This window comes from Marmota monax, unplaced genomic scaffold (genome assembly GCF_021218885.2).
Source record: "Marmota monax isolate L192 unplaced genomic scaffold, Marmota_monax_Labrador192_F-V1.1 WCK01_AAM20220418_F8-fsc00061, whole genome shotgun sequence".
NCBI lineage: Eukaryota > Metazoa > Chordata > Mammalia > Rodentia > Sciuridae > Marmota > Marmota monax.
Genome location: NW_026695230.1, coordinates 18509393 through 18523704, shown reverse-complemented (window position 1 = coordinate 18523704; position 14312 = coordinate 18509393). Strand labels below are relative to the sequence as shown.

Below are 14312 nucleotides of genomic sequence, written 5' to 3'. Positions count from 1 at the left end.
GCAATAATGTAATTTGCAATAACATAACATTACATTGTGGAAGGACTGGATGTTTTTTCATTGTGGGTGGCCACTAGAGAGTAATTGATGGTCTCCCAGACCCCCTCTTAACATTTCATATAGGAAAACTTCCAGTTTTCTGTTTGCCTTAAATATCCTGGTATACGAGCCAGTGGCAGTATGAATGTCCTCATTTAGTCTGGTTTTTGCATAAATCATACTGAACTGAACTCTTCAGAATTGTGTTTTGATGGTTTATTCTCCCTAATTCCAGATGGTATGGGCAATAAAGTGTTAATAGATTAGTGGGTCTTTGTAAGTATGCCCTGCAGAGTATGATCCCCAATTATTGTCAGAACTTTGCATATTTAGAAATAAGATATTCTAGAAAAGTTTAAATTGCTGAGGGATTCATTTCAGCCTTTGTACCTGAACTTACTGAAAAGGTAAACATAATCACTAATTTTCACAGAAATGTTTCACTATAATATTTACTAAAGTTTCAAGAAAAGAAGGGAGAAAGGTCTGTTCTTCATAACTTTTTCCACATTGTGGGCCCAATAATAGGTTATTTATTAAAATATGCTGGGAAACATAGGGGGAAAACTGAAAACTAAATACATTAGAAGTATGCCAATAATTCCTAATTGTGTCCAGACTCCCTTCTTATACTGGGAGTCACGAACAATGTGAGGGAGCAGTTCTTGGTTCCATCAGACACGAGTGTCAAATGGTATAAAGACAAAACACATCTTAAAATACTTCTAATTAGAAGACTAATATATCATAAGGAAAGCAATCACAATAATTGAATAAAAGAAACATACCTGAGAAAGGCAAATATCCACAACAGTGCTGCAATAACTAGAGTAAAATATTGGATAACAGGTAAATAACATATGGATCAATAGAAATTTTTGCTTCTACAGGAGTGAGGAGCCCTTCTGGTTTATGTGCTTCATGATTGTAAATAATTATAATAATGAGTCATCATAAATATGAACAGCCTTTGGAGAGGGTACATGCTTTGGAACCAGAAGTTCTGCTACCTGGGCACATTATTCAGTGTGCAGAGAGTTGAAAACTAAATATCAGTCCTCTCTTCTCCATTTCAAAAATTTTTCTGGTATTCACTCACTTTTGTAAACTTGATTATGGTATGTATACTGTGTAGACATGCTAATCATACCAACTAGGCTTAAATGAAATATCACTTAAAATTTTAAATCCTAACTTTTAAAGCAGAAATAACATGGAATATAAGGAAATATATATATATTGCTATTTTAATTTGAATAGTATGAAGAACAAATGGGTGTTAAGAAAGTAAATTGTGGGACTGGGGATGTGGCTCAAGCAGTGGTGCGCTCACCTGGCATGCGCAGGGCGCTGGGTTTGATCCTCAGCACCACATAAAAAAAAATAAAGATGTTGTGTCCACCGAAAACTAAAAAATAAATATTTAAAAAATTCTTTCTCTTTAAAAAAAAAAAGAAAGTAAATTGTGTGGTAAGAAAGTAATTTTCTGTCTTAAATTTTTCTAGAAAACTTTGATACACATAAATTGCTAACTTATTTTTAAAATATTATAACTCCAAGGTTCCAAAATTGGTTACAAAGTTTAGAAACTGTTTCTATATTTAAGTTAACGTTAAAGATAATATAACTACCACCTTTGATATCTAAGATTATATCAAAACAATGATACCTCAAAACTTGACCCAGATAGTATATAATTGCAATATTCACTGATTACAATTTATAAATATGCTGGTAACTTAACTCACTTTAATCATATTCCCACATACATGCTTTTAAATATTAATGTAATTAATGTAAGCATAAGAGATTTAAGAAATTTAATTTTCACTGTTAAATACAGTATATGGTCTTATGTGATCTAAAAATAACATGTTTGCATTTTTTGTTTTCACTGTGGTAAAAATCAGAAGGCTATACAGCCAGCCATCTTTTAAATTTCAAATTTCAGAAAATTAATTTAATGATGTTTCCTTGATTTAGAGTAGGCCCTGAGGCCTATCCTGTTAAAAAGGTATCTTAGGAACACAATTCCTCTGTCACCTGTGGTACTGATTCTCAGAGAAAGACAGCTTCTGCATGTTGCTTCAGCAACAACCCTCTCCTGTCATCCCTGAATTTCTAATGATGTCATAAAAGTAACGTCACAATCAAACAAAAAAATTGGAAAATTCTTGAGCAACCTGGAAATACTTAGCAGACATTTTCAGAAGAGAAAAATAATGTTCAAACAGCTCTCCCAAGTTTCTGTGGTGCTCATCTTCAGAGTTACAGTTCCTCATGACTGAGGAATAGCAGCTTTCTCTGATGGCAGTTTTCTGATCTTAATCTGCTAGCAGCACAGGAGAACTTATTCCACTGGGGATTAACTCATAAGGAAAGCCACATCATCTTGCATCTGATAAAATTCTACCCTGACCAACTCTCAAACCAAGAAATTATTCCAGGTAGAACATGGGTCCCTTGCTCTGAGTCAACTGTTTGTAGAGCCACCTTGTGGATCTATACCCAGTGACCTCTGGTCAGAGCCATAGACAAGAATCAATAAGGCCAGTTAAAAAAAAATCATAATTTGTGTATTTTTAAGGGGCTTTAGGAATTTCTAGCCATGAGCCTTAGTTTAGTGCTACTATTGAGAAATAGTTGGGCTGGGTGTGGTGGCACATGGCCTGTAATCCCAGCAGCTCAGGAGGCTGAGACAGGAGGGTCAAAAGTTCAAAGCCAGCCTCAGCAAAAAAAAGTGAGGCACTAAGCAACTCAGTGAGACCCTGTCCCTAAATAAAATACAAAATAGGGTTGGGGATGTGGCTCAGTGATTGAGTGTTCCTGAATTCAATCCCCAGTACAGAAAAAAGAAAAAATAATTGGGTACGCTCTCCAGAAGAAACTAAATGTAAGATAAAATAATCTGTTTTGTTGGCTTATATTTAGGTGTCAGTTTGGAGCCATAATCCCTTAGCAGTTTCTCTCTTGATAGAATTACTGGTGATTAATGTTATATCTTAATATAAATGACACATTTCCTCCTAACTCTAGAAAAAACAGGAAACAGTGTCTTAGTCTGATTTCTGTTGGTAGTAACACAATATCCCAGACTGGTATTTTAAAGAGGTTTATTTTGGCTCATGGTTCTGGAGGTGCAAGGTTAAGGGGTTGAATCTGCCAATGGCTTCCTTACTGGCAGAATTCTGAGGTGGTGCAAGACGTAACATGGCAAGAGACGGGATGCGTATATCCTCTGGTCTCTTAGTCTTTGTATAAAGCCACCAGTATTCAATCACTTGTATTCATCTACCCTGATGACTTTCCTTATCACCACCTAACAGTCCCATTTCTAAAAATACAGATTAAATTTCAAATTTCTGTCCTTTTAAGAACCCCCAAAGGGATTAAGCTGTAATATCAGTTTAGAGAGGACAAACCTTATTCAAATCATCACACTGTTTTTTTTTTTTTTCTACTATTACTTCTATGCATGGGAGGGTTCCAGTGATATTTTTTAAATTTGACAAAATATTTTTAATATTTAGGAATTCAGAAATATTAATTTGAATGTTAAGAGTTACATATTATTTCATATGACAGTCAAAACTTAGTAGTTAAGGGTTGTTTTCACAAAACATAGCAATGATTTCTAAAGTCCCAAGTAATTGAGAGCCTTAGTTATAAGAAAACATTCATTCTTTTTTGGAGGGTACGTTGTGGGGATTGAACTTGGGGACACTTGACCACTGAGCCACATCCCCAGTCCTATTTTGTATTTTTTATTTAGAGAAAATAAAAAATACGAAATAGTTGTTTTTTTCTGTGCTTGCTTAGCATCTCCATTTTGCTGAGGCTGGCTTTGACAGAATCCTCCTGTTTCAGCCTCCCAAGTTGCTGAGATTACAGGTGTACACCACAGCAAACAGCAAAACATTCACTTTTATAAAATAGTTTCTGACTTATAAACTACCTGCTTTTCTTTGCAGCTGCAAAATAAAGAACATTTTATGAAGTTGAGATTCATTCATCAGGAATTAGGAGGTTCCATAGGTGAAATTTCATTAGTTAGCACTAAGAAAAATTGGAAATCTCAAGAAACTCAAACTTCTAATGTGCAAATGATTTAAGCAAGCATTAAAATGTATATATTATAGTTAAGCATTTAATATTCATGGTTAAAAACATTTTCAATTGTTATTTCCAGCTTTCTATTTTTTTCTTCCTAAGTGAGAGATATTTTACTTCATTTTTGTTTTATATACAGATGTGTCCAGAAATTTGTAAATACTCACTTTTTAATTTAATTGGTGGTAATTATTCTTCTTTAGATCCCCTCCAAATTGCCTGAGTTATCCAATTCAAAAGGATTTTGACATTAAAATACTTTTATATAAAGTAATACATTTAGCATACCTCTATCATACAGTTCAAGTATGTTAATTTAATCTGGGATGACAGGGTACATATTTTATACTTTTGGACACTTTGGATACTTTTCTGAATTTTTTTATGACAACATGAATATAATTATTCAGACTTAATTTCCACATACAAAATTTTTGTCAGTGTATATTACCAGGTTGTTTTGTTTTCTTAAACTCCTTTTCCATTGTTAAAAAAAAAAACTTAATTTTTATTAATTACATTCTTGGTGAGATTGTAAACTAATGACTTATTGAAATGTATGTGAGTGGTAGAGTTTGATTTATGTCCTTCAATTGCCTTTATAGATGTATGACAGCTTACCAGGGTCCTAGATCTCCACCCTGTTCTCCGAACTTTTACTTTGCTATATTAGTTTCTAACATTCAGTGTTCTAAAGAGTAGTATAAGAATAGCCTGGTGGCCTGGGGCTGTGGCTCAGCAGTAGCACACTTGCCTGGCGTGTGTGAGGCTCTGGGGTTCAATTATCAGCACCACATATAAATAAACAAAAGGTCTATCAACACCTTTAAAAAAAAAAAGCCTGACTCTCAAATCTGTAGTCTCTCTCCCTGCCTCTGCAGATTGTAGTATTTTGTCTTGTCATTGATGATGATAGGATATATTTTTATTTCTTTTGCCTAAAATATCTTTTGGTGCAGGGCAATCTCTTTTTACTCAGCAAGGATTTCTTTAAATTGAATTTTGTAAAATGGCTTCAGTTCTTTTCCTCTCTTTTTCATGCTGTTTTTCAAAAGCACCTAATGGTCATTAATTATAGATATTTTTTCCTATGTAATTTTTAGTCAGTTTAATGTTTGGTTTCCCCCTCTTTTTTTCTTGGGAGTTTCTCAAACTTATTTTCATTAATTTTAATTTACTATTTTTTACATCTAACTCAGATAGCAGATTTCTTTTTGATTTTGTTGGATTCTTGCATCCTCAGCCTGTTCCCTTTCTCTCAATCTCACTCCCCTTGTGCTATTACTTGTTTCAGAGTCTTTATCTTCCTATACATTTAAAATGAAAACAAATCCTTCCACACATTTTCTCATGTCCCCTAGTTTTCTCTTTTTCATACACTTGCCCCTTAGTGTAATATCTTTCTGTAAGAATTTAATATTTTATCCACAGGTCCTCATAATATTGAATCTTCTCGTCTAGAAGAGTTCTGTACAAACAGAATGACAAGAGTCCCCCCTTTTTTCCCCAACTACCTGTGCGGCTGCTAATACAGTGTCCCCTCGATATAGTTCTGCTCAGGCTGCCATACCAAAATGCCATGAACTCTGAGTATCTTAAACTTACTTCTCAATATTATGGAGGTTTAAAGATCAAGAGCAGACAGGATTGATTTCTGGTGAGGTCGCTCACCTTTTGTTTTCTTGCTGTGTCCCCACATGGCCTTTTTTATGTGTACTTGCCCACTCTTTGTATCCCTTTCCCTTCTTATAAGTATGCCAGTACTATTACATTAGGACCCTACTCTTTTCACTTCATTTAACCTTATTTACTTCCTTAAAGGACCCACTTCCAAATACTTCCACATTAGGAGTTAGCATCTCAACATATGACTTTTGGAGGAACATAATTCAACCCAGAACACTTTTTTTTTTCAGGGAAAATTAAGATTTTCAGCCTTTGGTCATACTCTAGGTCACCCATTGTATCTAATTCTGGACTGCAGGGGGGAGCTTTTTCCTGTTCCTGCCTCTGTGTACCCTGATTTTGATGGAGAGAACCGATTCCTGAGTGCCTCAAGTTGTTAAGCCCTTTATTAAAGGGAATACCTGGAGCAGCTCCAGCTGCCAAGAACCCTGTGCTGCCTGACTCTTCTCACAAATTGTTGGTATCACTCCCAGTGTATGGAGCACAAATTATTTTCAAATAGAAATCTCTTTCAAGATTATTTAGAAGGATTCTATGTGTACTTTTTCTACTTCATTTCCTCTTTTAGAAACAATTTTATTTCTGATTTACTTCTTGGTTTCACTTTTAAGGACCAAGTTCCTCAGAAAGCATGGGTTGATTCCCATGAGTAAGCAAGCTCACGGGAGATTGCTCCTGACTTCTGTCTGCCTCTGTTGTTCCACAGATCAGTGTTGGAGGGGACAGTTATCCTTTGATCCATCTTCTTCAGAGTTGTAGTTAGGGAAATACCTCTCAGACTAAAAAAATGTATTTCCATTAAAGATTTTAAAATGCTTTCATACACATTTTCATGGGGAATTGGGGATGGGAGAGAGAAGCTTTCTTCCCTCCTTAACTCTGTCATAGCCCTATACTTAAATAACTGATTCTATGAAGGGAAGCTGAAATTTCAGTCAAGGTTCCCCCCAAACTGACAAATCTTTACTCTCTGGCTGGGTGTGAGTGGTGATTGTCATTCTTTTGTAGGATGTATCATTTCTGGTTTTTTGATTTTGTTTTCCAGGTTGGAATCCTGTGAATTAACTGCAGTTTGTTGTCTAAATATATCCAAGGCTCTCATCAAAAGCCAGAGCCTGATATTTCTGAATCTGTCGGCCAATAATCTGTTGGATGATGGCGTGAAGTTGTTATGTGAGGCCTTACAACATCCAAAATGTTGCCTAGAGAGACTGTCGTGAGTCTGTTTTTATAACTTCATTATGGTTTAAATAGGGAAAAGCCTGAGTCTTAATATTAACAGGCCCATTTGTCAGTCCTAGGTGAATTCTGTAAGTACTTCCTGTTTTGGTACTTCTCTTTTTCTGTGTGTGTCTGGGGATTGAATCCATGACTTTGTGTTCGCAAAGCATGTGATATACCACTGAACTATACCAGCAGCCCTCCCTTCCTCTTCTACATGACTTTTAAGATAATTTTCTTTCTGATCAAGCTTATTTTCATTCCTTTTCTAGACTTTTCGTCTTCCTTTGTTTCACTCTGTCCTGTACATGGCTACAATGATATTCACAATTGAAGTAGATTTGTTGAGGTTAATCCCATAGTAAAGAATCAAATTTATAAGCACCTGCTAATTTCCTTGTGAAGGAGAAGAGACATGGACTATGGAAATTGAAGGATCCTTTCCCATCTGTTTATCCTTCAGCTTAGAAAGTTGTGGCCTCACAGAAGTTGGTTGTGAGGATCTTTCATTGGCTCTCCTCAGCAATAAGACACTGACACATTTATGCCTGGCAGACAATGTTTTGGGAGATGATGGAGTAAAGCTTGTAAGTGATGCCTTGAAAAACCCACAGTGTACTCTACAGAGCCTTGTGTAAGTGTCTACTAGTTTTCATCCTTCCAATATAATATGCATTGTAAAGTATATTTAAAATTATGATATAGTTCAAATGTGTCTTCCACAATTCATGTATCAGAAATTTAATTTTGAATGCAGCAGTGTTGAGGTGGTGGTATCTTTTAAATGTGATTAGGTCATGAGAGATATTAGATATTTCCCCTCAATTTTGGACATCCAGCTTCCAGACTGTTAGAAATACATTTCTATCATCTATAAATTTCCTCAGGTGTTCTGTTACAGTAACACCAAGCTAAGATGGAGACATTAGGAACAAATTCTGACTCTTGTTTTCCTAGCTGTTACCCCTTAATGATGATGATGATGCTAATAACTGCCATGTATTGTATCCTTACTCTATTCTTGACACTGTGCTGAGTTTATTTAAGCTGTGCAAGGGTACCTGATGGTCTCAAACTGACCACATTCGTTCTAGGTAGCTCATACAGGTCAGGAATGTGAGGCTTAGATAATGTAACTTGTCTAACATCTCACAAGAAAATGATGAATTCAGAACTAAAGTTTACCAGCTATGCAACTCTGTCATTTGGGCTTAGAATGAACTTTTTATATAGGTATTTTTTTGTTTCTTGCACACATACACATTACACACTCCTTAAACAGAAATAATAGCATTCCATTGTATGGCTGAATCACAATGTGCTTATTCTGTTAATTTTTTCTAGATAATTTCCTAGACATAAAATTGATAAGCCAAAGTTTGCATTTTTTTTTCTTTTTTGGGGAGGTCAGATGTTCCAGATAGGTTGTTTATATTCCCAGCAGTAGTCTAGGGATCTTCATTTTAATGCCCCACTAGGTATTCACAATCTTTCTGATCAGTATTAGAAAGTTGAAAAATAACGTGTAATTTGATGTTGAACATATTTTCAAATGTTTTTGGCTCTTTATTCTCTAGGAATTGCTTCTTCATAGGTTTACTTTTCTTATGCATGTTTTCTGATATGTTATATTATGGTTATTAATATCACATATACTTCTTACATATTGCAAATAATTTTCCTAGCATGTTGCTTTATTTCCAGCTTTCTCTATGGTTATTTTCATAATATAGAAATTTAAATTTTTCATAAGGTCAGATTCTGCCTCATGACTTCTGGAGGTTTTATCAAAATTGGAAATACCTTTCTTTAAAAAAAAAATCCACTTAAGTCATTATCTCATGTTCTTAATGGTTTTGTTTTTAACATTTGCATGTTAAATTATGCAAAGTTTATTCCAATTTAACATTTACATGTTAAATTATTCCCAATTTTGTCTTAAGATTTATACTTATCAGATCTGTTTACAAAAATAATTTATGGCATGATGTCTTGTTCTTATTGATTGAAAATGCCACTTTTATTACATATGAAGAATGCTTATTTTATTATGATCACTTCTATTATATGCCATCTGCCTGCTGCTCTATTCTGCAGTAGTACTGTATTCAATATAAAAAGGTTAACGTTGGTTTTAGTGTAAGAAAAACTGAAGAACATGAATCCAGTCTATAATACAATTTGATGCAGACATAAATGTCCCATGTGAGACAGGCTGCTAGTCAGAGTGTCTGATTTGAGATTGGGTGTTGGCAAGTGATTATAACCTAAAATTTTTCAGATATAAAAATCTCTGGGCAGTAGAAGAATGCTTCCATCTTTCCTTACATTGTCCTTCCTCTAGGCTGAGGTGCTGCCATTTCACTTCACTGAGCAGTGAATATCTCTCAACTTCTCTTGTGCACAATAAGAGCCTCAAGCATCTGGACCTGGGTTCAAACTATCTTCAAGATGATGGAGTAAAGCTTCTGTGTGATGTCTTCCGGCAGCCAAGCTGTAATCTTCAGGATTTGGAGTGGGTTTTCTGGGACTTTACTATTGGGTAGTTTCAGTTACAGGCTGTCTTAAGGGTAGAGGAGATTTGGGGGGTGAGGTGAGGAAGGCTGAGATCTGAGTATCCAAAGTGTATAAAGCTGATTTTCTGTCATTCTGCCTGAGACAAGCTGAGGAAGTCTGTCCATCAGATTTGTTTTTTAATCAGTCACTATATCAGCTTCCCTCAGGTAAGACCCAGCAGCATCAGGCTAAACAGGAGTCACTTTTCTCTTTCCTTGGCTGTGAATCTGTGTCTCTTCCACTTTATAGCCATGAAGCTGAAATTGTACTCTTGTTTTTCTTTATATTTAAACTCAGGTTTATGATTTTTTACAAAGAAACTGCAAGGGTTATATTTTTTTAAAAATCCTATAGCCCCATTTCACATCCAACGTTTTTAATCCTATGTCCCCTCTTGGTCTGTGAGCAAGTACACATACATATGTATAGCCTTTGTGTATACATTATTGTATAGACATGACTTTAGGGTTTCTGTTCACTTGATATTATTTCAGAAACACATTTAAATATATATTAAAATCATCTTAATGACTGCATGATATTTAATATTTCAGTGTATAAATATTGTGGCTAGAGTGCAGCAGGGTGGATGAGTCACTTAGTAATCTTGGCTCACTTTTCCTCAAGGACCTCCACTGGGACTAGTAGCTTGGATAATTCATTAAGCGCATGAACCCAGAATTGATTTTCGAAACTGTAAACTCAAGATCCTTGGAGTACTCAGAAGTAGTTGTCTTGAGTGGGCTGACTCATGATAACCACACTTCCAAATTAGTTTATTATGACATTGTAAACACCAAGGTGATTGAGCCACCTTTACTTTCTTCAGGAAAATGTATGATATGGATTATTATGTGATTCTCTGAAATTTCCTTGATTATTTAATTGGAAGATAAAGTTGTACTTAATGGAAATTATTGCAAATCCAATACCTTCATTTCATTACAGAGACTAAATTTCTAAGTGATCTGTACACTCAGGGTCAGCCCACCTTCTCTCCTGGGTATTGCTGTAAACACAATTTTTTTTTTTTGCTTAGTTATCTCATAGCATCTAAGCAAGCCAAACCCTTTCTTTTAACCAATGTTAACATAAATAAGAGCTAGTTGCTGAGGCCATTGAACTAAAGGCCATTGAAAGTGATACTCTCATTCTCAATTAACATAAAGTGTTGATTACATGAAAATAAATATAAATCCAGTCATAATATATACCATACATTGGTAGAAGGACCCAAGGAGCAAGGAGAAGGACCTCACAGTGGACACAGAAGTTCTTTAGGCTCAAAAGATGAAGAGGATTTTGTCATGTAGGGATATCCTAGGCAAAGGAAAGGAGGGAGAGAGTAAAAAGGAATAACAATTGCTGTTGTATTTGGAGAAAAATGCATGTGTAAAGTTAGAAAATACTGTGGGGACAAAGTATGAGGAGGGAAAGCTTAAGGCCATGCAGAGGACCTGCAAGAAACAGCTTTTCATATGCTTTCTTATTTGAAGATGAAACCTTGAGGTAGATTCCTGGAAAGCTTTTTTTTTTCCTTTTTTGAATTTCAAAAATCTATTAAAAATGGAAATAATTTATCTGTGGGTTTCTTGGAAAAGCTTATATACATTTTTTTTTTTAAAGAAAAAGTGATTATACCCTTGATTTATCAGCTTCATAGGTAGCAATCTGTTGGTGGGGGGCGGAGTTTTACCCACTGGGTTTCTTTTACATTGTTTGCTAGTAACATTAGACCTTCCCATGTGTGTTCTGGGTTGTAGGTAGAGTGAGAAGAGGTTCAAATGTCTGGGCAGCTCTACTAGGACAAAGTTAACTAAGCCTGACAACTGAAGGGTTCACTTCTCTTTTCTATTTCTTACAGATTAATGGGTTGTGTTCTCACTAATGCATGTTGTTTGGATCTGGCTTCAGTTATTTTAAACAACCCAAACATGCACAGCCTAGACCTTGGGAATAATGAACTGAAGGATGATGGGATGAAAATTCTATGTGATGCTTTAAGACATCCAAATAGTAACATTCAGAAGCTTGGGTGAGTTTGTAGTTGTATCATTAGGAAAATGATACCTGTTTGATGGCTGGTATAGATAGTAGTTTCATGGGTGGAGAGAATGAAAAAACAATGAGGACTAGAAGGTAAGTTACTCTGAGAAATAAGAATCTGAATTTCAAATATATGGGTCAATGTGTATTACATGTTCTTTGGTATAAAAGATACATATTAAGTAAATGGTACCTGTTTGGGCTTCTCCATTCATCCTTCAGATATTCCATTTGTTCTTGAGTTAATTTTTCTTTTTAAATAAAATACTTTACTAATCATCTTATATCTATAAAACACAAGGAGCTTGCAATCTAATAAACGCTGATCCTATGTACTTCTTATGTTCAATCTTGTGTTTAGTTTTTTACTTAGATCTTGAACTGATATTGGCTAGTTCATTTTCATCTGTACAACATAAGTTATTGACCTCTAGGTCAGGAATTGGATTCTCCATGTGGGAAACCAAGACACAATACGTTTCAGCCTTTAGGAATTCAGTATCTCCCAGAGAAATCTTCCTTGACTCTTACACTGGAACAGCAGCACTCTCTTGTTTCCATACCTTTTATAATAATGCTGACATTTAACTATCATAGAATTTTATCCTATTTTCAACCTAATAACTTAACCTGCTTCTATTTCATGGATGCTGGAAGAAAACACAATATTTCTTTCAGAAAAAAAGGACTTCATTAGAAAGAGTATCATTGTCAGTTCCCATTTTCCCCAGGCTTTACTGGACTGTCATGGAGGGCTCAGATGGATGCCTGAACATGCCACTGTAGAGCAAGTGAGAATAAGCCTGCTCTTCGTCCTGGAGAGAGATGTTACTTTATCATTTAGGTTGCTCCATGAAAATACAGCCCTGAGAAATGGCCTGGGTAGAGTTATCAGAAACTTGTGTTCTTGTTAGCAAAACATGTGGGAGAGTGACAGATCAATGGAAAAATGTCTTGTAACAATATCCATCCCTTGTTTCTATACAATACAGTATTAGCTTCTTGTGAATTTTCACATGAGTGTACTACTCCATTAGCCACTCTGATTAATCTACTCAATAGAAGCTGGAACCGTATCTGTTCAATTAATCCCACATACTATTTAATGAAGACCATGATAAAACTCCAAGTACAGAAAGAGGCCAACTTATAGTATTGATTTCAATCACAATGCTAGGGTCCTGGATTCAGCCAACTGAATAAATCCCAAAAGAACTAATAGGTCTTTCATCTGTTATGATCCACACAAAGGAATTTAGAATGACCTGCAAATCTCTGATTTCAGTGGTAATAAATGGGGCAAAATATGGACCCAAAGCAACCCATATCTCCAATAAGGGACATTAAGTGGTCCACTGTTCCCCACATACATAAGGATCAAAAGAGCACAGGACACTCTAATTTGGGATGTATTGCTGTAATTGATTTGGGTCACCATTAGACTGGTTTGGTTAAGTGAGGTAGACAGTCACATTGATAATTACAGCTGATTCATTAGCCATACATAGTTTAACCCAAGACTATTCTGGCATCAGGAAATCCAAGTGAAGTGAGGCTGTGCTGGTTGTTGTACTTATACACATATGATGGGGGTCCACATTGGGGTTTCCAATGATAGCATCAGGCACAGGAGAATAGCTCAGTGCCTCCTGCATCCCCAGGAGGTTTTCTGTTTATACAGCTTGTGGACAGACATGAAAACCCAGGCAGATTTCTGGGTGCAGCGGTTGCTGGATTTACAAAGACCAAATAGTTATTTTGCCAGGCTGTAGTGTTGGAACTTTGTGTGTGTGGGGGGGAATGAGAACTTTAATTGTTCTCCTTACTCTTTATACTTCTCAGGTTCTTGTTGTTGTTCCCTAATTCCAACTTGGTGGCCATAACTTCACTTACTCTTCAGCCATTCCTCACCCTTACCCAAACCTTTAGCCCAGTGGGATCTGGGGTAGAGAGATGGAAGCATCTTTACAATATTTATAGAGACTCCTCATCTCCCACACCCTTTATATTCCATATTCTATTTACTATCTCCTAAATAGCAAAGGCAATTATGAAGCAGATGGATCTTTCATTACCTTTTAAAATATGGTTGGAAATATATAAAAGTCCATTTTAATATATTTCCTATATAGATACTCATTTTCTCTAGCAAAAATTCATTGAAGTTTTTTCTCTCCTTACTTCTTGGCAGGGACACCTTTGTTACTTGTTACATTTTTGTTGGTGGATGGATCTGCCACTGGATTTTCTCTTCTTTCCCTTTAGCCTGTTTGTAATTCCCCAGGCCCAGTAGTGCACTGTCTTAGAACAGCTCTATAATAAGTCCTGATGTCTACTAGACGGAGTCTTCCAAAAATATTTCTGATGATAATCTTCAAAATAATTTTGACTCTTCTCCTTTGCATTTCCAAGTTAATTTTCAAATATCAGATTATCAATTATCATGCACAAGCACCTGCCACACCTACCTGTTAACTGGAATTGCATTGAATCTATCAATGAGTGAGTCTCTTGATATGCCAAAATGAAGTATTACTCAGTTTAAGTCTACCAATAAAGCTTACTAATTTTCCCGAAGTGGATGTATACTTTGTTGTTTACCTATTCTAAAACTAATGCCATCAAAAATAGTTAATTGCTATTTTTTTCATTGT

At 35.6% G+C, this 14312-nt stretch overlaps 1 protein-coding gene across 1 annotated transcript in view; it reads left to right on the top strand.

The window, feature by feature from the left end:
* Nlrp14 (NLR family pyrin domain containing 14) overlaps nt 1-14312 on the top strand; it is a 30273-nt gene that overhangs the window by 12539 nt on the left and 3422 nt on the right. Inside the window, exons 6-9 of the mRNA XM_046437949.2 lie at nt 6881-7051; nt 7520-7690; nt 9401-9571; nt 11477-11647. Of these exons, the coding sequence (XP_046293905.1) occupies nt 6881-7051; nt 7520-7690; nt 9401-9571; nt 11477-11647 (684 nt within the window). The remainder of the gene's footprint in view (nt 1-6880; nt 7052-7519; nt 7691-9400; nt 9572-11476; nt 11648-14312) is intronic.